The 25841-nt window shown below is 36.5% G+C and overlaps 1 protein-coding gene across 4 annotated transcripts in view; it reads left to right on the forward strand.

The window, feature by feature from the left end:
• The window catches only part of YAP1 (Yes1 associated transcriptional regulator), an 89465-nt gene that overhangs the window by 34838 nt on the left and 28786 nt on the right, over window positions 1-25841 (forward strand). For all 4 annotated transcript variants that reach the window (XM_050333270.1, XM_050333272.1, XM_050333271.1 and 1 more), the window contains exons 3-4: window positions 12793-12908; window positions 21158-21271. In XM_050333270.1, the coding sequence (XP_050189227.1) occupies window positions 12793-12908; window positions 21158-21271 (230 nt within the window). The remainder of the gene's footprint in view (window positions 1-12792; window positions 12909-21157; window positions 21272-25841) is intronic.

Consider the following 25841-nt stretch of genomic DNA (forward strand, 5'->3'; position numbering starts at 1 on the left):
ACTGCAAGTTAGTTAAGTAAGATTGCAGTCCTGATTAGCTCAGCACATATTAGTCAAGTCAATGGTGAGGAGAAATGTAGCACAAAGAAATGGGCACTTATGAAATAGAGCACTCAACTCCAGGGCCTTGTCGAGCTTCTTTGTTTCATATTAGATATTTTGACTGTCTTCTGCAGCATATTCTTTGCCCTTGTTATACTCTTAAATTTTGTTGTTCTTGATATACATGAAAATGTAAATAGGTTTCTTGTAGAGAAGCACATTACATTGTCAGACCTGTAACAGTCCTTTTCAGTTCTCTTTTGAACATAAATATTTTGCAACAATTTTCTGAAGAAATAGATGTTTGAAAATATATTTAAAGGATAACAAGATATCAGAGAAACTTGACTAGGAGGTTTAATGTCCCAATTTATACAACTACAGTCATGGTATCTAGGATAGATTTATTTCTTTTTAAATGTACAGTTTACTTTTAAAAGGTTTTGAGATAAACTTTAAAATTATAACCTGTGTAGTGATATGACGTGATTGCAGAATAAATTTTAAGATAACACTAAACAGTGCATGTTTGCTACTGAATTTTGAGTGATAAATTCTGGAAGGAAGTTGCTGAGTAAGTACCTGGAACTATAAAGTGTTAAACCACAACTTAGAAAGCATTAACCAAGGAAATGTTTACTTTTTTGGTTTATTCAAGCATCTTAGTGTAAAACTAAGAAATTCAGCCGAAAAACAGAGTGGTTTGTTTCTTTCCTTCTTCCATAATTCTGAATGTAAAATTGATGTGAAAAAAGGACATCTGCTACAAAAGCTTTCTGTACATGGTGACTAGAAACAATTGATTCAGATGACTAAATACAGATCAGACGTTTTATGGGAATGTTGAAAATTACTGGAGGAGGGCAGACCAGAAGGATTATATTAACTCAGTGTTCTGTTTTAGCAACCTAATTGTGGGTGACTATCAAGGGTTATTAATTAAAAAAGATATGGAGAGTTTCATTCTCCTCTCGGAATATCCTTCTTTTTTTGCCTGCAGGTACTGGTTTACATCTTCTGATCTGAAGATTACAGTGTAGAGGGGGCAAGTTAAAGGGCAAGAGTGGATATATTCTGAAGTTTGCAGTGACAGTGAGTCAGTGTGAAGGAACCATGTTGTAACTGAGTGTTCTTGTGCAGTTTAGGCACCGTGCCCCAGCAGGTGTGTATCAGGTAGCCTATATAAAAGCTTGCTTAGTGAGAAGTTGACATGGAACTAGGATGAATATTGTTCCATTAGCTGTATTCACTAATTTAATGCTTAAATTTCAGAAAAGCTTTGTCTTGTTACTCAGCTGTTGAAATTACTGATATGTGATAGCGCATATTGGCTCTTCGGAGATCAGTAACAGTATATTTTCCAAAGATGGGTTATGAAACAAATATGTTTTGTCTTTGGAATTTTGTATGTTAGCTACTGTGAATGAGCTAAACCCAAGCAAATAGACAAAATCTAGACAACTTTCAGAGCTTGCACTTACAATTTTGTTTGAATTGAAAGTTTTAAAACAATTTTGGCTGCCTAGTTGTTGGGAAAAAGTAGTCCTGTAGGATGGTGATAAGAAGATTTGACTATAGGAAACCTCTATATTACACAAAGATTAAAGACACTCAGTTTGTCCAAGAGCTCAAAGTGACTTAATACTCATGGAAAAAAGCTGCTTCACCCTCAAGGGAGTTTCTAAAATAGTTTGTGAATTTTGCAGGCAAAAAAAAGGAAAAACTGGAAGCTTATAATGGCGGCAGCATTTAGAACTGAAAGGGAGTGGAGGAAAGGGATGAGTCATAGGGAAGTGCTGACTAATGGTCAGCAAACACTGTAAGGGAGTTAGGGTATTAAGAACTGACCTCACTTCCTAAAGAAAATAAATCCCACACTATTCAAGCATAAAATTTGGGCTGGGGAAATCTCTATACTGGACTATTAGAAAGTGGGGAGGGACTGTGCTAGAAGAAAAGTTTGATCATAATCATGTTAGCCATTAAAAAAGACACACAACTGACCTCTGGAACAGAAGTTAGTAGTGCTGCATAATGTGTGAGCTGTAGTCTGATCTCTTGTATGGCTAGGATGTGGTCTTATCTTTAGGGCAGCCTGTTACTAGTATGATTGCTAAGCATGATTTTAAATGCTAGACATATATTTGATGAGTACATGTTTTTTAAAAATGTATGCCAATAAGTAATGTTTTTCCCCATCTCTCATGGCAGCAGCATAGCCCCTTCACCACTCCCTCCTCCCCCAATGCCTGAATGCTGATTTTTATAACTAGTAGACGAAGATAGCAGTGGCTATAAATTTGGAATTAACTTGTGCTAAGTTAAAGTGATAATTTTAAGTTATTTAGGATTTCTTTGGAACTCCAACTCCTGTTATAAATCTCCTGCTGAAATTTACTGAAATTTGTAAATTTGTGATTTTTGCTTTATGATCTGTTTTGACTAAACTGTTAGTACTTAAAGAACTGTTAGTTATTTAAGTCATATGCTTTTAAATATAATCATGTGTTTAACACATTTTATAATCAATATTTCTAATTCCCTCCATACCAAAAGATACTCAGAAAGCTAATTAAATTACTGCAAATCAAATACAGAAAAGCTAAACTATTGGTATTTATTATGATGATTTAATGAAATAACTAAAAACTTTAATTGGTTCTTTAAAGAAGATAGTTTGTTTTGCTGCTGCTGATTTCACAGTCAAACTTTTAGTTTCTGTTCCTTCCTGTACTTCCTGTACTACTGTGTTACTTGTTTGAGCAGAGGTTGGACTGGCTGACCTCCAGTGATCCCTTCCAAACGTACAGATTCTGTGAATACCCAAATTCTTAATAATAAAACAAAATATAAATGAATATTTCTAGTTGATAACTTCTGAAACATGCAGTGAAATTTGAGTTCAAAGTTGGTTTTACTTTCCTTTACTTATTTTACAGTGGGCCTCTGAATACTTTTTAAACTGATGCTCTTCAAATTCTTTGTGAATGGTAAAGGGAAATGTAGAACCTGAAACTTTGAAATCCTCAAGTTGAAAACATTTTTAGGTCACTTTTAAAAATAAATATAATAGCTATTGTATTTAAGTATACTATACATTTAAATGATAACTATAATAATTAAAATTATATATTAAGTAGCTTGATTTCTTCTCAGGCTTTTGCTTTGTATTTTCTTTGCTACTCTAGGTTAAATAGGTAAATAAAAATAACTTTTCAAAGCATAACCCTTAGACAATGTATTATATCTAGGGTCGAGAAATCAGTTGCCTCTGGTGCATTGCAGCTTGGGAAATCTGGCTTCAGGGGGTTTAAGTGTGGGGGAGGAAAAAGAATAATCTACTGGTGAAAAACAGAGTATGTGAGATTGCCTAGAGTTGGCTGAGCAGTTATCTTACAAGTACTTACTAACTCAGGCAGCAACTTGCTGTTGGAAGATTTTCTTCTTTGTTTTAGGCAGAAGTCTGCAAAGTTTTCGGGGACAAGAGCAATTGCCTCCAACCTCAGCAGTACATAGTGTTTGAGTTGTAAAAGTAAAAAGGTCACCTGAAACACGGTCAAAAGGAGGAGTTGTTTTGAAGCTAAATAAACTGCAGTCTCTTAACAGGGAAAAAATAGTCCATGAGGCTATCTGTGTGACTAAAACTGAGAACGTCTAAATAGCTGATCGATTTAAGGTGTGAAGTGTCAGTTCTGAAGCATGTATTTAAAACAGATGTCAATATTAATGATTTTAATGGCAAGAAGAACAAGTCATTTATTCTTTGTAGCAGAAAGCTACCTGTGCATTCATTTCCAGTAGGTCCTACCTAATGGTTTCTTAAGAGTCAGTTCATCCTGTCAAGGCCATCTGGGAGTGATCATTGTCTGAACACTCAAGCAACCAGTTCAGACTGCCCTCTGAGACTTCCTACTTAAAGCAATAAGGAAACAACCTAAAGAATCTTTTTATCTTAATATTTTGTTTTCCTTGGTGGTGGTTAGCCTCAGGGTTAATCGACAGGATTGCTACGAACCCCTTTACTGAGACAGCTGGCTATAGCAGCTTTTATTGCAGCATGCTTAGGCAAGCCTCTCTGACTTGAAAACCTTCAGGCAACATAAGTATGGTGTATAGAGAGGGGCGTAAAATTGCCTGGCTTGTGTTCATGCAAAGAGGCATTTGATTTCCCTCTTGCTTTCTTTGTCTCCTTTTAAGAGCTAACTAGGGAGAGAGAAATGAGATAGAATCTCAGAGATAAAAGGACAAGAAAGTGATAAAGTATTCTGTGGCCCATCACATCTGAAAGTAATCTGCCCTTCCCTTAATAAATGTGAGAGCTAGTGTTTGTGTAATCTTGTCTTTAGTGTTACAGAAGGCAAAATGCTTGCATCTTTAGGAGGTCTGAATTTGCTAGGCAGGGGTGTAGGAGGGTATCTGTAAAGTTAAAGGAATATAGTAATTTCACTTAAAATAGCAACAGAGACAGTTCTTCCTTTAGATTTGCCCTCCTTAGTGATATACCTTCATCTCTTTCATTGAAAATTAAGGAGAGAGTAAAAGAGATGAATTCTGCATATGGTAAGTGACTTAGCCACGGGAAGCAAACTTCTTAACTTTGGGGGCAGGGTAGAGAGAAGGGAAGGTTTTCTTTACAAATAGCGTCTTTTTCTGCTGTGAAACTGGAGGCCAAGTTTAAAATTAAATCTCTGTGGTGATAGAGAATGTGATCACAGCATTTAGTCCTTTATGGGGTTTGGGAAATGACTGAACTGGTACAAAGACTATAAGACAAGGACTTTTCTTAGTGTCTCTAATACTTCTATGTCTTACAGTTTTCAAAGTAATGGAAAGTGCCCTGGAAATGAAAACATCCTCATGCTCCTTTTTTGTTCCTGAAACCCAGAAAATAACTTCATTTAATTTGGGAAATCTACAGAAGAATCCAAGAATAATATTTTTGACAATCCATTTAAAATACTTCTAAGCATTGTAATACTAGACCTGTTTTTCTATGTGAGGTCCTTGAATGTGGGCAGGAAGAGGGGCAGAAGGAAAAGGTATAATAAATGCAGAAATAAGCATGTTATTGCTTCCAGTTTTGTTTTGACCAAGGGCAGTTGTTTCAAGAGCACATTCTAATAAGAGTCGTGCTACCTTGGCAAACCTTTGAACATCATATCATGTGTTCATCTCTTCTATTAATCATGCATGTATGGTCAGACTGCCTACTGCCCACACATCCATTTTAGCATTACACACTCTGAAGTGAGGACCTTCCTGTGAGGGCTTTGCTAAGAAGGGCAGTGCTGTTCTGCAGCTTCAAAAGAGCGAGGTGTTTATACACAGAACAGGAAGCTTAGTTTTAAGTCCTTGGTGTATGTATTGTCTGCATGCAGGCCAGTGCTAATGAAGGCTGCCTTTGAATACCTTTATATTAAGGTATCTGTAAAAGCTCTCTATTTCATGTAGCAATGTCCACAGCTTTATGGGCCATGTTTTCTGGAATTTCTGGTAGCTCTTAGCATCTTGCAATCTCCAACCACTTTAGGAATAAACTCCTGAGGGATTTGTAGAAGAGCTAGCCTGACCAGTAATGACTGCGTGCAGAAGCTGTTTCTTGACCAATTAGACTTTTGTCAGAGGCATTTAAGTTTCCCTTACTGCATAGTTCTAGTTCAGATTCAAACCATTAATTTGCTGAAAGATTTCCTGCTGCCCAAGACTGTAATTTTGTAGGATAGCATATGTGGCTCTATTTCATACTTAGATTAAGGGGCTTCAGCTCTGACAGGCTCTCTTCCCACCTGGTCAAAAGAATGTTTGTGCCCACAGCTCTCATACTTTTTTTGCTTTTGTTCTGTCTCAAAGTTATTGAAATCACAGTTTGGTGAGGACATGATCAGTGGCATAGATGGTATAGTTTAACACAAGCTTTGTTTAGTTAATGCATAAAGACCTGTCAAGTAGAAGGAAGAATATGAAAAAATCAAAAACACAGCCATTCAGAAACTTATATTAATGTTTCTTTTTCTTTGAGGCAATTAGACTATACCTGGAGACATTACCATTGTTAAGAGATAAAGTGTGTGATTAATTTTAGAGGCTTTTTCTGACACTTTGGGAAACAGATTAGAAAGTTATGAATTTTACTGCCATGTGCTTTGCTTTTATATATATTTGGCTGTAATAATCCCAGACAAGGAAATATTGCAGGCTAATATGGAGAAGACAAGTGGAAACACAGTGCTTTCCCAAGCAATGGGTGGAATATAATCTCTCAGCAGATGAGATTTTTGTTGCTTTTTCTTTACAAAGCTAGGTGGAAAACCCTTGAAGTGTTTTGGGCAACTTTTCTAATAGTGGTGCAAAGTTTTTGTGGAGGACTGAGCAGGTAGAGATAATTGCTGTTTCATTTCCCCTTCAGGCTTTTCTCTGTACTGTTGCTGCTTGGAATTGAAATCTTCTCAAACAATGTATTCATGCTACTTAAGGTATAAATCTGTAATTTTGTTACACCACTTGCAAAGAAAAGTACTTCACTTTCAAGTCAGTTACGTCTAATTAATAATGGCACATATATCTGAAGACTTAGTTTCATGTTTTACTCTTTTCCAATTCTTGAAATCCCCCAAACAGGATAAAAAAGGGTGTATGCACAAAGAAGGTCTTCTACCCTGGGACAAAGCTGAATCCATTCCATTGTGTGTAAATACCCTAAGAGCATCATCAGCCATAACCCGGAAGCCCCTGTGTGCTATACTCCAGTTTTTGAATGCCTAATCAAAGCAGCTCATGTGGAGGTGTTTATTCCCAACCCTTTTTTTCTATCCCATTTCTAAATGAAACTATGGAAAATGTACCTGTGGGAATCCCCGTAGCGCATCTGCCCTGTCAGACTGATCTTGTAGCTATTACCACCTTTCCTAGTAATATACATCCATCTCTATTCTTGAATTAGTAGGTTCTCTCACAACTGCCCTGTGGTCAGACCACCACATTTGTTACTCTACTGTAGTGTGTAGGCCTCTGCAGAAGTAGATATTCTGGTTTATTCTCTGCCTGCTAAAATGATAGGTAGGTAGATATCTTGGAGCTACCCTATACCGCCAATGCCCAGGAAAAGATTGGGCAAAGGGGTTAGTTGATTTTTTGTTTTGGTTTGTGTTTATTTTGTTTCAGTTTGTTTGTTTGTTTGTTTGTTTGACAAACTATGCTAGTTTCAAGAGCAGAAATACTCAGTTTTTCCTGACATCACCAGGAAAACTGAGTTTCAATATATACATCAAGACCTGACGTGCTGAAGTGTGCTGGTGACAGCTCTGAAATAATTCTGGCATTGATGAGGAGATGCTTACTCATTACTAATCTTTAAAGTTAATAGATGAAGATAAATAAAAAGAGAAAACCTTTCAGAAAGTGATGTATTAATGTGGCTGATGAAACCAACTGGTTAGGAAGACAAAGGAAAATACATGAAAGAGTAGAAACTACGTCTCAGTCATTTAAGGTAAAACAGAACCATAGGTAACATGCTTGTCAATGGAGCAGTTGACATTTGGGATATAATGAAAAGTTTAAATTTCACACCAAAATTAGAACATAATTAGGTTTAACTTTATTGGTGCACTCACTTATGGTACACAGAGACTTTCCTATCTATCCCCAGAACAAAAAGTACACAATGCCACGTCAACAGCTTTGGAAGGTCTGTGATGATGTGGTCAGTGGTGTGTGACTGTGTTTTCCTTTTCTTAAAATACAATTTCAAGTGAATTCTTAAATCGGTCCCAGAAGTCTGAAAACCAAGATCCAAGTTAGTCATCTCAAGTTCACTAGAGACTGAAAATAATTTTCTCACAGACAGAAAATACAAGTCTTGTCTACATTGTAAAACACAAGCATTACCTTATGGAGAGATGCTTGCATAGTTTTTTATGGTGATGCTTTTGTATTGAAGAGCAACTTGTCTTTCTGAATGTTTGAAACTAATTTTTTGAAATGTCCTGTTATGAAGAGTTGTGTCTGAACATATTGAGAAGCAATGGATTATTTACTGTGCCCTGTGTTTATTTTTTACATGTAGATCAGACCTCTTCAGTGCTGTTGCAGAAATTTCATACAGTATGTTCATCTGGTACTGAGGATTAAAATATCTTTTCATTGTCTTTTGCCTTTCTTCCTAACGTTACATTTCTATTACGCACTTCAGTAAAATAGTCCTGCAATTCTGACCTGCTTCTGTTAGTATCTGTTCTGAGAAGATCCTTTTTTTGTGAAAGATTCTCATTACAAATGATGTAGCAGATGTACACTGTATATAAGGTGACTTTATGCTAATAAAGGTGAAAAGGGGGGAGAAAGAAACATGATTTTGTAATGACTTGGAATTCTGTTGCACAAATGAAGTTCTCTGCATAGCTTGAAAAGTGTACCTACCAGTGGGGGCGCTGTAGTTGCAATAAGTACTACAGAACATCAAAACTGAAGGCCTCTTAGATATGCCTTTCTTGAAATGTTTAAGTAATTTCTTAAGTGTCTTTTGTGTGTTAGTTCATTTCTGACATGGCTTTCAGTAAAGCAGTTCATGTCTTTTCAGTGCAACCACTGGAGAACAAATGTGAAGGTGTATTACACTTTGTGCAAAAGGCAGATCAGTTGTTTGGTTTAAGGAGTGGTATTGTTTTATTAACCTATTGGGATCTAGAGATTATTTTCAATTGAAAGTAATAATTTCTTTTATTTTTTTTAATCTCTGGGTCTCCTGCTTCTTTTCTATTTAAAAAATCCCCAACCAACCAACCAACACTCAAATCAAAATCCCTAGTACCCCTCTCCCTCTCAAAAACCCCCAAGAAACCCAAACCATGAACTCTAATTACATTAGAATTTGAATCTGACAAATCTTCAGGATGTGAGAGTGTTTAATGCCAGTAAAGATTTCTTTCAGTCAGAAATTCCGATTCTTAGTAGCTGCTCTTTGTGTACATAAGATTAGAACATTTTTCTTTTCTTTAAAGTTGTTCTTGTCAAAATGCGAATAATTTGTATTTTACTGTAGAACTTGGTGATGGGTGAAGAGATGCAGCTTTTTCTCTTCTTAACGCACAGCACTTTGAAAGTGCTTTTTTGTGGAGGGTGGTGGGTGATGTGACTTGGAATAGTCACTCTTCTTGGTACTAGAATTGACGTAAGTTTGCTAACAAATGTTTAGCATGTGGTGGGCGTTTTAGCTTTGTTTTTTTTAAGGCCTGTTACCATAGACCTACATTTATGGTACAGCCTGATAGATTTGCTTAGTTAATAGTATATTTGTCCAGTTTGACAATGATTTGCTTCACCGAGACATAAATGAGCAATAATAAACAGTGCCAGGTAGCTAGATGTTGGATGTGAGAATTTATTTATGAAGTAAAATGTCTTGCATTCCTTGATTATCCTAGAGATGTAGATTTTAATTCCAAGAGTGTTTACTCATTTTGTTCTGTTCACACAGTATAGAACTGTGATTCTCATTCATGAATAGGTAGATTTTGAGTTTTAATTTGATAATACATACTAAATAGAATGGCTGATTTATAGGTATCATTGATTTGATATAATTTACTATTTTTTTTTGGTGTTTGGTTTGGGTTTTTTTGTGTTGACAGTAGTTCTTTTTTGAGATATGGCTCAGATCATATAAAATAGAAGATCTTGAATGTGAGGATTGGGGCAGTTGTCTTGTAATACAGCTACTATGAAAAAAAATCTGCTTAGTGCAGGGAAGAATAATGTAATGTTGATGTCAGTTATGTCCATTTAGACATTGTCTGTGCTGCTATTCAAAATAGAGGGAAAGATCTTTTACCTGTGGAGAATGTCCTGTTCTAGTACTTAACCTGATAGCTAAAAATACGTGGTGTTTATAGTAAGTTACTCTGATGCACGTACTGCAGATAGGAACAAAATAAAATCCTGTATTCCTTCCCGTAGTACTAGGATTTATTTAAACATTTCATCCATATCAATGGGGTTTGCCTACTTTGTATTCCATACAATTGATGAGCATGTTATGGAATTTGTGGAAAAGAACTATCTGTTGTGATGTGTTTTGGGTGGTTTCTTAGTATATAGCATTCACTCAGGATACGGAGCAGGTAAGATATATAGAAGGACTGTGATTTGATGCAGGTTGAAGAGAAAGGTTTTGAGGGAAGGTGCAGGGGAAATTGATATGCAGGTCAGGAAGCACAGAGCTGAGCGGGAGGGGGGAAAAAAAGGAGTTTACCTTCTTGAACCAGTCATATGATTAGTATGATATTGATATAATCAGCTTACTTTAAGGTTTTTCTTCCGTGGCTCTTTGCGCTATGATGACTACTGGTTGGAGTTTAGTTGCTGACTTTTCTCAAGTGATACTCAACTAGGGAAAAGTCGGAAGCTGCTACTGCTGCCTAAAATAGCTATCTGTGTTAACAACTTGTTATGAACATTAACTATACTTAGCGTGGAATGCTTAAGCAATCTTGAGGAATTGATAATGTGTGCTCAAATTGGAGATACTTCTAAAATTGCTTCTTCCATAGTCCATTAATCTATCCCGTATTCAGATCTGTTTTGAAAAACTGGTGAATGTTGTTTCACTGTGTTCCTACAGTTGATTGCAAAAAATGGTTCTGTAATGCAGGGAAACATTTTTCCTTCTGTGTCTTACTCTGCACTCAAATAGCATATAAAAAGAAAGGCTATAAATTATATACCTTAGATGGACATTTTATAAGTTCATAGTGTTACATGGACTTTTATAGTAGTTAAATGGAAATAAATGAATGTGTTATCATGGGTGCAGTGGTGTTTTCCCAGTTTCTACTATTCCCAGAACTGAGTTGAGCAAACATAACAAATCAGAAATGGAGGGGAGGAGTAGCACATGCCGGTACTGTAATTTAAACACACAGTCTGTGAAACATTGCTGTGCAGTGTTTTTACATCTGTATTATCTTTACCTGTTTTCATTGCTTTGCAAAATTGACCAGCAGAAAAGTGAAAAACTGTTCTCCAGTATGAAGGTTTATGTATAGTCCAGTGTATATAGGGCAGTCCTTACTATCGCTGTTCCATGTTTTATAAATAAATAGGCTGAAAAAAGAAATACAGAAATCATGCTGTATGTGGCATGTTTCTCAGTGGAGCTGAATATTTGAAAACGTACGCAACCAGAGATGCAGTGTGCTTACAGTACCTTGCTGAGGTTGAAGCCCATCCACTAAACAGTTTAAATCATTGGTGTGACGATCAGAGGGAAGTCAGGTTCATCTAAAACATAGCCCAGTACTAGCCACTGCAAAGAAAATTAACTCTACTCCAGACAAAACCAGCACCTACCTGTATTAAATGAGCTGTATTGTGACCCTACTACAGTGTGTCTGTAACTCTTTGACCTGGAATTGTTCATGTGCATGTTTAGAGAGAATAAAATATATATATCTTAAAACATACTTTTAAAAACCAGTTTGTGATATGTTCTACCTTATAACAGAAAGTACCTTCAGTGATTAGAATGTGATAAGTAATTCTACATCAGTAATGGTTTTGGTGACTACTGCCCCATTGTATGTTCTGAATTTAAGTGTTGTGGGTTTGCTGAAGTAAATGAAAATGGGTGTTCCATGTAATCCAGAAAACCTTAATGTTAAGGATAATTAGTCTAAGAAAAGAATGGTACCAAGTTAATGATGCATTGGATTCTAATGATGAAAAATATCTGAAAATTAGTTTCAGTTGATACCAGTTCTAAATGAATGGATAACCAACTTTGTTGTCGACACGCAGTGTGTATTGGGAATTGTATTTTTGTCAACATGTACTTCTCAATGTTGCTTAATGTCATGAAGATAGCATTGATACTTATTACAAATACCCTGCATTTTGCTGTTCATTAGCAAAAGATGCTAATCACATAGTCAAAAGGTGAAGTAATCATTCATTACATCATTGGTATTTTCATTGAATTGAATACTTTTATGAATGACAATGCTGAATATACTTTTTTTTCAAAATGTACCATTGTTTTCAAAACAGAGAAGTTAGGCTCTTCAAAGGGCTTGATGGATTACTTGACAGTCTCACTGTCCTCATCTTTTCACATTAAGTTGAAAGGCAGCTGCACATCACTTTCACATTACTGCTTTAGTGTGAATGGTTACTTAAATTACCACAGAGAAATTGTTCAGTTGTTAGTGGTGAGGGGAGAAGTCCATCAGATAATCTGAAGACATGGTCTATGCACAGAAAGTTTGGGAAGACCAGTGATTACTTACTAGCCGGCTCATTACCACTCCCTAAGCACTGAATATGAACTCAGCATGCCAAGGTACTGGACTGTGCTTGAGATTCCAGACATAACTGGCTTGGTTTGAAAGTCTGTGAAGTCACATTTAAAAATGGCAAATACCCAATCAGTGAGAAGAGGGAAGAGAATGTTTAGTTCAAGGGTACAACTTCTAGTTACGATACAACAGTCTAGATTACAATATTCATGATGAACCTTATCTTACCATTCCTCCAGCTCTGATTGCTACAGCTGTTGGATGGGAAAGTGGTGATGGCCAGGGTAAGGGTTTGAGAATTTGACATACAGTGATGCTTGGAGAGAATCCAAACCTTCTTGTTTGGTTTTCAATGTGCCTGTTGTTGGCAGGCTTAACCTTTTGTTGTTAAACTTTCTGTGTGAGCAGGTCACTGTTGTGAATGCATGACTGTCCTAACTCTCACTTTGTTTTGTCTTAGTCACATTGATCAAACAACAACATGGCAGGATCCTAGGAAGGCCATGCTCTCTCAGATGAATGTTACAGCTCCCACTAGTCCTTCTGTGCAGCAGAACATCATGAACTCAGCATCAGGTAAGCAAAATCTGTATTTATGAGAAAATCATGGAAATAAAGAAACCACAAGCTATTGTAATTGGGCAAGAACATCTAAGAAATGTTCTTTTAGTTATCCTGGTTTAAAACTTTCAAATTTGTTGATGCATGATGCAGCTGATGCAAGCAAGAAGCTGATACTTGAAGTAATAGATTTTTTATAGTATTTGTTTTTATAATATTTATATTTGTACTGTAGTTCTTTGATTTGTGTTTTTATTTTTTAAAATGAATGGTTCAAATTTCTAAGGAAGCAGAATTTTTATCTAATTTCTTCTGACTAAAAATGCTGTTAAATTGATAAAGACCAGAATTTCCATTAAATAATGTCAATTTACAGTAAAGCTTTTGTGCTTCTGCACTGTTTTTCTGCCTCCCCTTACTCACTGACTGGATGCGGTATACTGCCATTTGTTTACATTTCCTACATTTTTGTGAACATCTCATTTTTTCCTGTCTTCCCTAAGTGGATCAAGCAAACACCTAGAAAATCCTGTTTAGAAGCAGAGATGTTTTGGTTTTCCTCTTGTTTTTCTATTTTTTCCAAAATCCAGTATCATAATGCTTATTCCTGTAGCTGAGGAAATCTGATGTCTTTTCCTGGAATATAGAATTGTTTTTCAGCTGGTCTTGGGGGGCCATCACTAGACAGCAGTAAAGTGTTCTTGTTCTTGCTATAGAACCTACTGTGTTTTCAGAGCTCTCTTGTCCTTATTATGCAGAGAACACGCAGATAAATTTGGTGCCACGCTAGTTTGAATGCTGTGGTCTTTCCCTTGCTTTGTCACCTTCTGTCTTGTCACTGAGGTTCACGTTATATTTATTTTCTCACAATCTGATTGTATTTTGTGTGTGTCTGCTGTTCCTGTACTTCACAAAGGTTATTCTCTGGTGCTGCTCTCTGTGGTCCGTTTAGACAGCTTTGTTTCGTGCTGCAATTCATGTGCTGCAGACAATACTGAGAGATTAACAGGCGTGACCAAACTGTGCTGTTCATGACTGAGTAGTAGAGGGGAAGTTAATCAAACTTTTTGCTGGCTAGGCCAGGAGGCTGGATTATCCTGAAACAAATGAGTCCTGTTCAAGTTCAGGAAGTCGTGATTCACAGCAATTAAGGTCTCAGGCTTTTATATGAAAGTAAAATAGCTTGATTATTTTTCCTGTAAATTTATCCCAGGAAACCTGCAGCTATAGAGATGGGATGTTTTTGCAGGGACACTTCTGAATAACAGAGAACAGGAGAAAGGAAACAATTCCCTTGGTCTATCTTGCTTTTTGGCTTATCTTGTTTGTGCTAAAATGAGGTGCTTGCTGTTTCAATATTAATATAAATTCTGTATTTTCAGATAGTTCCTCAAACGTTCAGTTGTACCAAGAATTAACAGGAAAAAATACTGATAGTAAAGTAGGATTCATTTTATGTACTTAGATAGAAATGAGGAGTCCTTAGCAAAAAAAATGACCTTTAATTGTAACAAGGTAACAAACTAGAAGAGAACCTAGCAATCAGCACACAAGGATTATATTTATAAGAAAATAAAGAATTTACATGTAATTGCCTGATGTGTGTGAGTGAATGGTGCCACACAGATATTGTTGCTCATGCAGTAAAAAATGGTTCAGATGTTTAAGTGGGTTGTCTTGTGATTTGACAAAGCACTTATTTAAATACAAGTTTATTGAACATTTATTTTTAATTTCACAGATGATACTGTGTTGAATATCAGCTGAAAATTATGTAAAGTTTTTCCCCCAATACTCTGAACTTTATAAAATGCATGAAGAACTCAGAACTTCTCTGTATACTGAGTTACATGTTTACATGGTGTTAGGGTTTTTATAAGCTTAAATCAGTTGAGATACTATGACTTGGAACTGGCTCTTTGGATACACCTGCTTACCCTTAACTTATTTGCTTTTAACAAAAGTCTTCTTTGAATTAAATAATGATGAACCTACATTTATTGGGTATGATTCTTTTTCTGATACCTGATTTGGCAAATGTTTATGTACTAACTTTAAATTATGACTGTAAAATTATTTTTCCTAAAGTCTCTTATATCTATTTTTGTTGGTTTTGACTACTGAGTTCAAGGTAGCTTGTGCTTCCATGGTGGCCTCTTAAAAAATCTTTGAGAGAAAGGGAAAAATCAAGTAACTCTTGTACCACTTCAGCATAGCGGAACTTAAATCTTAGTGCCAACGTTATGGATATAAGACTACCTGATGTTCTAATTTGGATATTTATCCTCAAGAACTGGGAAATAAAGCTGAGACCTTTAAGACAGAAGTTTCCTGTTATGAAATATTGCTGGCAATGAAACATGTCCTAGTGCTACGAGAGCCTTTCATGAAAGATATTGGGAAAAAATGAGTGTAAGTATTGTGACAGCTGGAGGTCACTGGCTTGCAAAAATATGTCAGAAATGCCACAAGCGAGAATGTTTTGCTTTCTGTATAGACCTTGTATAGTGCTCATTAATTGTAACCCTTAATCAAAGTTACTGTCCAAGTTTTAGTGTACTGCCATAGGAGCTTCTGAGTAAAGTTGCTGTGATAAAACGCAAGAGAGATTTTTGGGAGGTGTCTCGAAAGTCTTCAGGAGCTTTAACTGTTTAGCCAGAATTAGAATTCTCGTCATTAGCTAGAATTAAGAACAGGAAAACAAACATAAGAGGCAGAGAGAGGAGACATGAAAGCTGCTGTGTGCATATTGGAGATAAACGTGTTGTCTTTTTGGATAAATAGGGAAAGTAGAACTCAGAGAAAACGGGAAGAAAGCATAATTAGGTGTGGTAAGGGTAAGGGCAAGTCAAAAGGTTATTTAAAATATAAAAATGGGAAAGATGTTGTTTAGCATGAGGTTGAAATTTTTCAGCTGTCTTAGGAAATTCCATCTCTTCATGCACGTAAGACTGGATGAGAACCCAGGTATCTTTCTGCACGTAATGTTTGTTTGAGGAAGTAAATATACATCTGAACCAACTTCATCTGTTCCTGGCATGATTTTGTGAATGAATTATTTTTTGAGTGCTAGTTAGCATACTACCTTTACGGGAAGAGTAAAGAGTGTGAAAAGTGAGGGTTTTTTTTTCTCAGTCTTGCTGATCTTGCTACACTTAATCAACTAAAATAATTTGTGCCATATGTATCATATGTATGCAGAGAAAGCAGCCCATTGCTCTTTTAGATATCATTTGTTGGTTAATCTTCTGTGAAATACGATTGCATCTTTACATCAATAGTGGGAAGGAAACAAGCCTGTTACTTGTAAATATCCTACATGTATATAAAAATCATTTGTGACTGCTCTGATTTTTTGTGTTGTTTCTAACCATTTTTTCCCTAAAGGTATTACAGAAGAAACTTATGTTCTTCTGTCTTCGTTTAAAACAAACCAAAAAAGTAGTAATAACTGTACATTGTTCTTCTGAGGAATATCTCCTATACATCTCTTACTGAGGTAAAATGATACATTTGAAAATAAACAGTGGCTGTTTCTTACAGAATTGCATTTGATATAACAGAGATGGGCTAGTAATTGCAGTCATATACTTTTGTTCTTCAGATACTTTTACTTCTTGAATCATGCTTGACAGCACTTAGTTTACCCTCTTCCACTTGTGCATAGACCTTAGATAATTAACTTTGGAACAGATTACTTGTCTTTGTCCTCTTTTGTCTTCACTCTTACGTGGCAGTTTTGAACTGCGTTTCCCAGTGAGAGTTTATAGACCTAGTGCAATTCCTTTGTCTCTTAAGGTAAGGCTGTAGTGCCAGGTTAAAGGTCGGTAGGAAAATGAACACTCAAATTCATAACTCTTGGGTGACAGGAAGGTAGGAAGGAATATGACAGTAAATAAAACAAGTTTTAACTCTTCTCTTAGGTTCTTGCTCACTTCAATTATATGTTTCTCCTCTATGAAGCCAGTCTTACTACAAATTCTGCTTTGTGTAAAGTCAACACTATATATGATCTGCTGTGAAAATCAAGTTTCTAAGTATCTGCATGGCAGTAATGTTCATTGCTTTCTTCATCTGCAAAAAACGCCCCTTTTTAAATTGTGTCCATTTGTAATTTTTACTAATTTGACATGGGAAAGATATAGTCTAGGTAAATTTTGTAGACTTTGCTATAATTTTAGAAAGTTTGGAAATCACAGTGTCAGTGCATGAAGGGAAAAATTTCAGCTTTCACAGAAAAAAAAATTAGGGAAGTTCTTGGAGATCAGTGTTTGTATTAGATGAGGTGATTTCTGTTGTTGAATATAGGTGTTCTAGTTCCTACGTTGTCTGTACATATTCTTTTAGTATACAGATACAGCTGCTCTCTAATATGCATTGACCTTTTGATAAAATATGGCTTTATTTACATTTATTTTACAGTTAAATCTAAGAAACTGTAGGGACTGGCAAGACTCCCTATGTATGCAAGTATAGCTTGAACCTCTACTGCATTTTTTTCTTTTGTTACTCTTGCCGTTGTTCTCCACCAGCAGCAAACTCTACTTTGTATTCCATGTTTCATGGCATACGAGAAGGTAAAAAAAACCCTCACAAAATGTGTAGACGTGCACCAAAGAGACATGTGCACAGGCTTTTAAAATTACATGTTATTTATGTTATGAATATTTAGTTACAGAGATATGCCATATCAGTAGTTATGTACAGATGGCTTACATTTGGAAATTAGAATTTTTTTTTTTTGTAACTTTGTCCTTAAGAGTACCACAGTGCAGGATGAGTTGCCTAGAAGGGTTGTCTGTCCCAGTGCAAGTAATCTCATAGAATTGTAAACTTATGTGCTTTGACATATTGTTGGTGCTAAACGTTTGCAAGAGTTTGAGGGCAGACTGGAAAAGTACTTGAGAGATAGTTTGGTACCTAGTAAGCAGAGAGAATCTGGTTCAAGGAATAACTTGAGATAGAATCATAGAATGTCCTGAGTTTAGAAGGGACCCACAAGGATCATCAAAGTCCAAGTCCTGGCCCTGCACAGCAGTGTCCCAAGAATCACACCATATGCCCAAGAGCGTTGGGCAAATGCTTCTTGAACTCTGGTAGACTTTGTGCTTTGACCACTTCCCTGGGGAGCCTGTTCCAGTGCCAAGTGTACTTGGATGCCAAGGGACTATTCAGAGCCTCTTTAGCTTTTAGGTCTATGTGTGAATTCAGTGCTTTTTTTTAAAGTTTATAGAGTATGACACCAACTAAATGGGCTGTTTTCATCAACAAGATCTGTCCATCACACCAGGCTATATGTCTGGACTAAACGGACTTTTGGTTAGACCCATCTGTTTCTGTACCATATGGGCTACAGTAACTGTGGGAATTTAGTGAGAAGGTCTGAAGAGCAGCAATATAGGGCTTAGATAATTGAGGTTACAAAAGCTAGTGCTGGAAATTCTGTTCCTATTGAGCCTTTTGGGTGAAAAGTGACGTGTAATTGCAAAGGAATTTTCCAAGATACTCTGGATGAATGTGCCTGCTATTCCTCAGCATGGTTTTCTGCCTTTCCTCTGGTACTTGCCTCTAATACAGAGTTTGTCAGACAACCAGTTAGAAAATCAGACTTGTCTTCTAGTTTCACAGTTACTCACAAAACCAAACAGGAATTACAGAAAGCAGTACTAATCAATTTTTGAACAACCATTTCAACATGCAAGGATGACAGCAGAAATATGAGAGCAGGTTGTTGTCCAAAGAAAAAAGCAATGTTATTAATGCCAGAAGTTTATATAGAGAAAAGTTGTGTTTCTGCAGTCATTGATGGCACTTAGCAAGGAAGGTTTGCTGCTGTGACAGCCAGTTGAGCAGATGAACCTTTCCTGTCCTGTTCCACAGCTATGCATTTTATTTGGTAGAAGAGCCTTGCTCAGGTTTGTCTCTAGTAAGCTAGTACTCATCAGACCACTGAATCTCATAAGTAGTATTGTTCCCAGGTAGGTGGACTGATCAGCTTCTGGCAACCTGCTTCAAAGGCATTTTGTTCTTATTTGTCATAAAGGGACATGCTGGACCAGTATTGACTTCAGTGTTCAGCAGGACTGACACCCCAAGGCTGGTTTTGTTTTACCTGGCGCCAGATGGAGGGTTTTTTGGGTTTGCAGTTCAAAAGAGAATTTCTTGCTAAGTTTCTCCAAGGGATGTGTGGCTTAGATGGACTCTGAGGGAGAATGGTAGTGAGAAGGTCTGCCATATGGCTAGTGTGTTGGCTTAGCAGTCAAGGAGTGGTTTTGGTTCTTCATTGGCTTCTACACTTGGATGATGGGGGCCATGTCACTGTGCTCCTGTGAACCAGTTTTATAAAATAGCATCTCGGTGATTATGTGGCTGGTCTTTGGGTATAACAGAATACAGGGTTCTTTGCACTGGAGCTTTCAATTCTGCATCAAAGTCCTTTTGTACAGTGAATATATTAGGATTTAAGAATGATTTGCAGTATTTTCATTCTTTCTTGCCTGTACTGTTCACTAGCTTCTAATAAAAGCTGAGGTTCTTGTTACTTGTATGCAACATTTAAAGTTTATGAACATTAGGGATGGGAAGGAAATGTCCAGTTTTCACTGTTTTCTTCACTTGAAAACCTGTAGCTCTAATGGTGAACTAGTGAAGTTGCTAGAGAAGGGCATTCTTCTCTGAGCCAAAATGGAAGTTTAAATTAGAAATGTAGTTTGAAAGGGATCTTCAAAGACCACAAGAAACTCTTGTCCTGGTTATGCCTTGAGATATTACTGGAATGCAATCAAATTTTTGTTTTACTCTTCTTGATATTTCTCCAAGAACATCTTTTGAGATTAAGCAAACAAATCTATCCTGCTCCCCAACCCCCTCCCAGCTTTAAACTGAATTTTTCAGCAGGAACATGACTTCAGGACAAAATGACAGTCAAGAACTAATATAGTTTGAAGAGGGATATAGTAGGTATTTATCAGATAGATATATTTTTGTGTGTATATCTGAATCTCGCGTGTGAAATTATGATGTTTGTGCATACTTAGTGTATCTTGTATTATGCAGAATAGTCTGTTAGTCCAAGTCTAACAGCCAGATGGCTTTTGGCAGTGTATTACTGTATTATGCTGAGGAAGAGTGGAAGGAGAGTTTGTAATAGGATGGCTTGCTGCTGCAGCAGGTTTTATTCTAATTACTTTTCTGTTCTTAACATTGTAGTGGGTTTTTTGTTATATAATTTTAGGATTGCACTTAAATCTAAAATACAGGGAAGATATTCCTGTATCTGATTTAGCTATTTTTAAAGTTGTGTCTGTGTGAGAACAAGAATTAAAAACCACATATTTTTAAAGCCCCTGCCAGATAAGATGAGATGAATATAACTTTAAGAATAATTTTCAGTCTAAGCAAAATACAGATGAATGTACATAAAGAGATGGGAATGAGTGGTTTAAGAACTGTGTAGGAATGAAAGGTGGTTTCTTGGAAGCTGCTGATTAGAACATAAGAGGAGCACTCCTCAGGCTCTGTGTTCAGATGTTAGCTGTGAACTCCACAAAACCATCACTTACCTCTCTTTCACCATTTTCTAAAAGCAGTTTTCCCTGTGTGTGCCCTTCTACTCGTAGAGGTGTGTAGCACTGTTGTTCATAGCACTATGTCTCTGGCTGCTCGTGGTGTTTTCTTACCTTTGCTTTGTCATTGCTTGTTTGCCTGCCTTGTTCTTCAGGTTTGCATTTTTGCCTACTTAAGCCTTTCATGTTTTCACAGAAAGTTATGAGGTAAAGGGGAAATTAGTTTTGTTACTTTTATTTTAAATTGTTTGTGAAAGAGGAGTATTTCAGAATCTCCTCAGTGTTATCTTGCTGCTCCTGCTGTGCCTTAATCACTAGATGAACTTTCCTATGAGAACTAGAATATGTTTATGCTTCTTTCTCCTGGTGCTCATGCTGGTTTCATTCTGGCAGGCTTGACTTATTGCTGGTTTTATACTATAATGCTATATCAAAAGGAAGTGTCAAAAGCATATGAAAGGATGCAAACAAGTTTTAAAATTAAACTCCAAATCCTAAATCAAAATGATAGGAGTGTTTTCTGTTCCTTGATTTCCCATCCAGCACTTCTTTGCCCTTATCCCAGAAATGTTAGCCATGAGCTTGAAACTCTTCTGTTTCATGTACTGTTATATATGTAAAATGTTGAAATTTTTTTTAGATCAATTTCAGCTGGAGCAAACAAGAGCCCGCCATCAACTCCTTCCTTCTATATTGCAGGCCCACTCCCCGATGGATGGGAACAAGCTATGACCCAGGATGGAGAAATTTACTACATAAACCATAAGAACAAGACCACATCTTGGCTAGACCCAAGGCTTGACCCACGCTTTGGTAAAAGTTCATCTCGATTCAGAATTATTGATTTGCTTCAGTTCACTCAACTTTAATTTTGCAGGCATATTTTCAAAACTTCATAGTACAATTAAAATATATTTTAATTTGAGTTATGGAGACGTTATTTAAATAATTTTTTTTTAAAGATAAAAACTATAAGTATATATCTTCAGGACTGTATGTTACCCAAGTTTCTAATGCTACGGGTTGGTATTTTGCCATGTGATCCATACAGTTCCCAAAAGTGGTGACATTCAGAAATTACTTATTTAGAGACAGGTTCAGCCAAGCTCACTCTTCCCCTTAAAACTGCAAAACTTTACCACAGAAGAACCTTTTAATTCCCAAATATTTGCTTTCCTTTGTGCTATCTTAAGAGGGCATTGTCAAATAATAATTTATTTGTTGTTTAAATTCACTTGAAATATATACCAGCTTATAATTCCAGCTTGTCACAGTGATGATCATAACAAAACCTTCTGTTTTAAACAGTATGGTGAGAAATTCAATTAGTTTTGTTGTTTCTACTTTAGTAATCTTTTTGTGGGCTTAAGACTTTGTAATATTGGAAATAGAAATAGTAAATTAAGTGAAGGATGACAAAGTCTGGATGTAGAAATTTAAAGAAACAGAACTTTAATTTTTTCAGTAATGTTTTTGATCTGTATGAACAGCAGAACTGCAAACTTTCAGTAATATATTGGCAATGATGACTATGAAAAGCAATTATGTATAATATGAAGACTATAAACTTGTTTCTTAGATTGTCCAAGTGATGTATTTAAAGTGGCATTACAATTTCTGGTTTTGTATAAAGCCATTACCTGTATGTGTAAGCCTTATTAGCTGTATTAATTTGCCCTTGATTTGTTTTCCCAATAACTTACTGTTTTCAACTCCTTTGAATTTTAGTTATTTTTCCAGAGACATGGAAAAACAGTAGGGGTAAAAAAAAAAAAAAGGAAGATATCATTGTGGTTTTCAGGCTTTACTTTTGGACTCAGTGCAGCCAAATGAAAACAGTGTGCAGATCACTGAGTAGGTCAGGCTGAGGGGATACAAAACCTTTGAAGCTTTACAGGGGTTGACCTAACAACAACTGCGGGCCTCTTTTGGGAGAGGCATTAACTCCATGAATGCCATATAAATACAGAGCTACAAAACTCAACAGTCACTGTTCTGTTTTGTTTTCTGAATTGGCTGTTAGAAATTCCTGCATTTTTTTTGTTTGTAGGCTTGAGTGTGTACTTAAAACATCCATTTGCTCTTAGGGAGAACAGCAGATTGTCACACTTTGTTTATAAACTGCTCACCAGTTTGTAGACAGGTTGAACCACTGTGCAACTTGAGCCCAAAGGTGGGGCATCAACTTTGGCAAATGTCCATACTGGCTTTAACACCAGCCCAAACTACAGACCTGTTTGCGTGTTGCAAGAGGAGTGTGTGGGTAATTTGCAACTTCGCAATTACTTAATATGTGAATAAGGCTGGAAAGGAAGCAGTCATTTTGAAAATCAGTGTTGCCTTTTGCAGTCAATTATATTTACTCAGGTAATCTTGCAGGGTATCTATTTTTCTTTACATGTATTACTTTATAATTTCCAGTGATGAGCTGGAATTAAAAAGGAGTGTGTAAAAGGCCTTGACTGGCAGAAGTCATGAGTGAGACGAATCTTGCTTTTCAGAACTGTTTTGTACTCCAGTAAATAAAGTAATATAACTGTAAGGGCAAAAGCTACTTGACTTGTGCCTACTGAAACTCCATTAAATGTTAAGGCTGTGCAGTTAAACTGAAAGAAGTTAGAAATGTCCAAAAGACTGATTAAGGGTTTCTTGCTGCATAGCTTCCCTTTTTGGGCCCACTGCGTATGTGTATCCCAGACAGGCTTGAGTACATGCCAAGGCTCTTTATTTTGTGGTCGGACTTTTAATCTGTTCCAGACCTTTTCAGTCAAAGAGCTCAAGTGTAACTGAAAGGGGCAGGAAAGGAGAAAAAAAAGCATGTGGACTCTTCTGATCTAGAGTGACAGCAAATAGAGACAAGCTGTTAGCTGCTGTTGAGCTTGAAGGAGTTTTCCTTGAAAACTTAAGTTGTACACATTGTGTTGTGGTTTATGTTTTTATCATTTGAGCCGAGAAAATACAAAATCTTATGCCTGTTGCTTTCTCACTTGTGACGTCCTTAAGTCTCTCCAGTCATAAAGCAAAAAAATCTCTTTGACAGAGTTAACTTACTGGGCCTTGTATTTATTTATCATGTGGAGATCCTTGACAAATATGTGCTGTGACCCTAAATAGCATGTGAATGACTCAGAAGTTTACCTTTCTATGCTTAATATAGGTTGAAAGTCCCGTTGGGTTTTTTACCTCCTTTTCTATCACTGTGTTGTAATGTAAGGGCTTGGGTTTTGCTATTTTTTGGCTAATAACACTTTCAGAAGCAGGGTGAATTCATCTTTGTCATGTTGAAACTTTTGGTTATTACAGTGATACTAATGTTGATTGAAAATGAAGGAGAAATTAATTTCTTCCTTGATACTGACACTTTCACCAATCTTAAGAACCACTGAAGAGAACAAAGCTATTGAATGGCATATGCCAACATACTCTTCTGTTCCAGTATTCAAAACCAGAAGGTATGAAGAGTCTTTGCTCATATTGCTTCTGAATTTCCAGCTTCCAGGGAGACAGCCTTTAGATCTCTGTATGTTCCTCATCAGATGGAAACTATGCATTCATCTTTATTTTCTCTAGTAAGTGTGCATATACCTCTTTTTCAAATACTGCTCAGAATTTTCCATTATTGTGGCTCAAAAAGAGAGAGGAAGGAGGATCAATTTGAAAAAAATTATTTTAGATGGAGTGACTGACTTGGTAAGGCAAATTTTGGTATTGCATTCATGCTTTTAAACAGAAAATAAAAGAATTTAGTTAATATGGGTACTTTCTTGGATCAGGTGTTTAGAAATAACGTATCAGATAAGAGTCCCTGTCAGAATATCCAGCTGTGGAGTATACTAAGTCTAAAACCTGAACTGAAGATAAGAACTTCTTGCCAAGACTCAGGTCTAACATCTTTGAAATAGGATTGAGGTCTTCAGCTACACCACAAATGGCAGTGAAGTCTTGTGGCTCAGATGTTTGTCCTCCAACTGAATGAATATGGCTTTAAAGCAATTTTGCGTTAGGAGAATTGATGAACTTTAAAATCTAGGAGAGAACTGAGTATGAAAGGAGGGTCTTCTTATACCAAGCATAGGTAGTCATACAAGGTGACATGGGATCAAAAAAATGGGAATGGAGGGGGTTGGGGGTGGTCCTTAGGCCTGTGTTGGCAGGATTCTTGTCTAGCATCTGGTGCAAACATACTGTCCTACCTTCTCGGTGCCTTTAGAGGCCTCATAGTAAGGGGCTTCAAATTGCCTTTTTTTTTTTTTTAATGTGTAAGGTGAGGTGTTTTTTTTAATTAAGGTAGTTGGACTATCAAGTGGAGCTCGTGTTTTGGACTGTTTTGTCATTTCTGTTGTTGTTCATTGGTCATTCTTCACAGATCCTCCTAGATTTTTAAACCTTCCAGATAAACTTAATGCATTCTCTTGATAATGGAAGAACATCTGGATAGGAAGCAGGTCAGCTATGCATTCTGCGTGGCTGCAGTTGGTGAAGTAGAACATCTGCTTTTTCTATAAAATTAAATTTCCTAGTACCAGTTGAAGTTTGAATCATTCAACTTTATTGCTACAAGTTTCCAAGAATTGGCTTTTGTGTCAAATGCCATTGAAGGGATTTTAACTGTTATTTAAGTTAGCAGATGATAGGGTTTGGCTTTAAAATCCAAACTTAAAATAATTTGCCTTTTGAGGATACTTAATTTGTTAAATTCAAAGATGGAATAGCGAACTTGAAGTGGGAAAATTCTGGAAACTGGCAGTTCATTTCGGTGTCTCTTGGGTTAAGTCTGGTTTAGAAACAGTAAGTACTCCATTAGAGTAGTCAGACAAGTGTCTGCAAGGATTGGAGTAAAGCAAGATACTATTTCAGTTTCCTTGTTATTTTATTCCAGACTTCGGTTTTAAAGGTCTGTAAGTAGTGATCATACCAGTATTACACACACCCAGTCTTCTTCCTCCTGTTCTTTCAATTGTTGGGAGGTACAATATGGGGTATGCAGCAAAAGATGTGACCTCAGGTTGAAATCATTGCCACGACTCACTCTCTCACTCCCACTTAAAGATTGTGTTAATGTTCTTTGAAGTGCTACATGAATTTTGGATGAGGGGGCAGGTATGGCAAGTCAGTGTTTTAATATTATTATGGAAAGTGCCATAGGGGCTCTGTGTACAGTAGGTGCTTGAACTGCACAAGTAGGAAATGGAATAAAACTGATGATGACAGTAGGAGTATAGAGAATGCACATCAGGATTTTCCACTTCCTTTTTTGTGTAATGTAAAAACATTACACCTTTGAAACAATGAAAAGGACTTTGTTTCAATGAAATGTACATGTAATTGAAACATGTATTTATCGTTTCTATTTAAAAAAAGCAAGCAAACACAACAAGCTTGT

This window comes from Myiozetetes cayanensis, unplaced genomic scaffold (assembly GCF_022539395.1).
Source record: "Myiozetetes cayanensis isolate MyiCay16 unplaced genomic scaffold, myiCay2020 scf5-8, whole genome shotgun sequence".
Taxonomy (NCBI): Eukaryota; Metazoa; Chordata; class Aves; order Passeriformes; family Tyrannidae; genus Myiozetetes; species Myiozetetes cayanensis.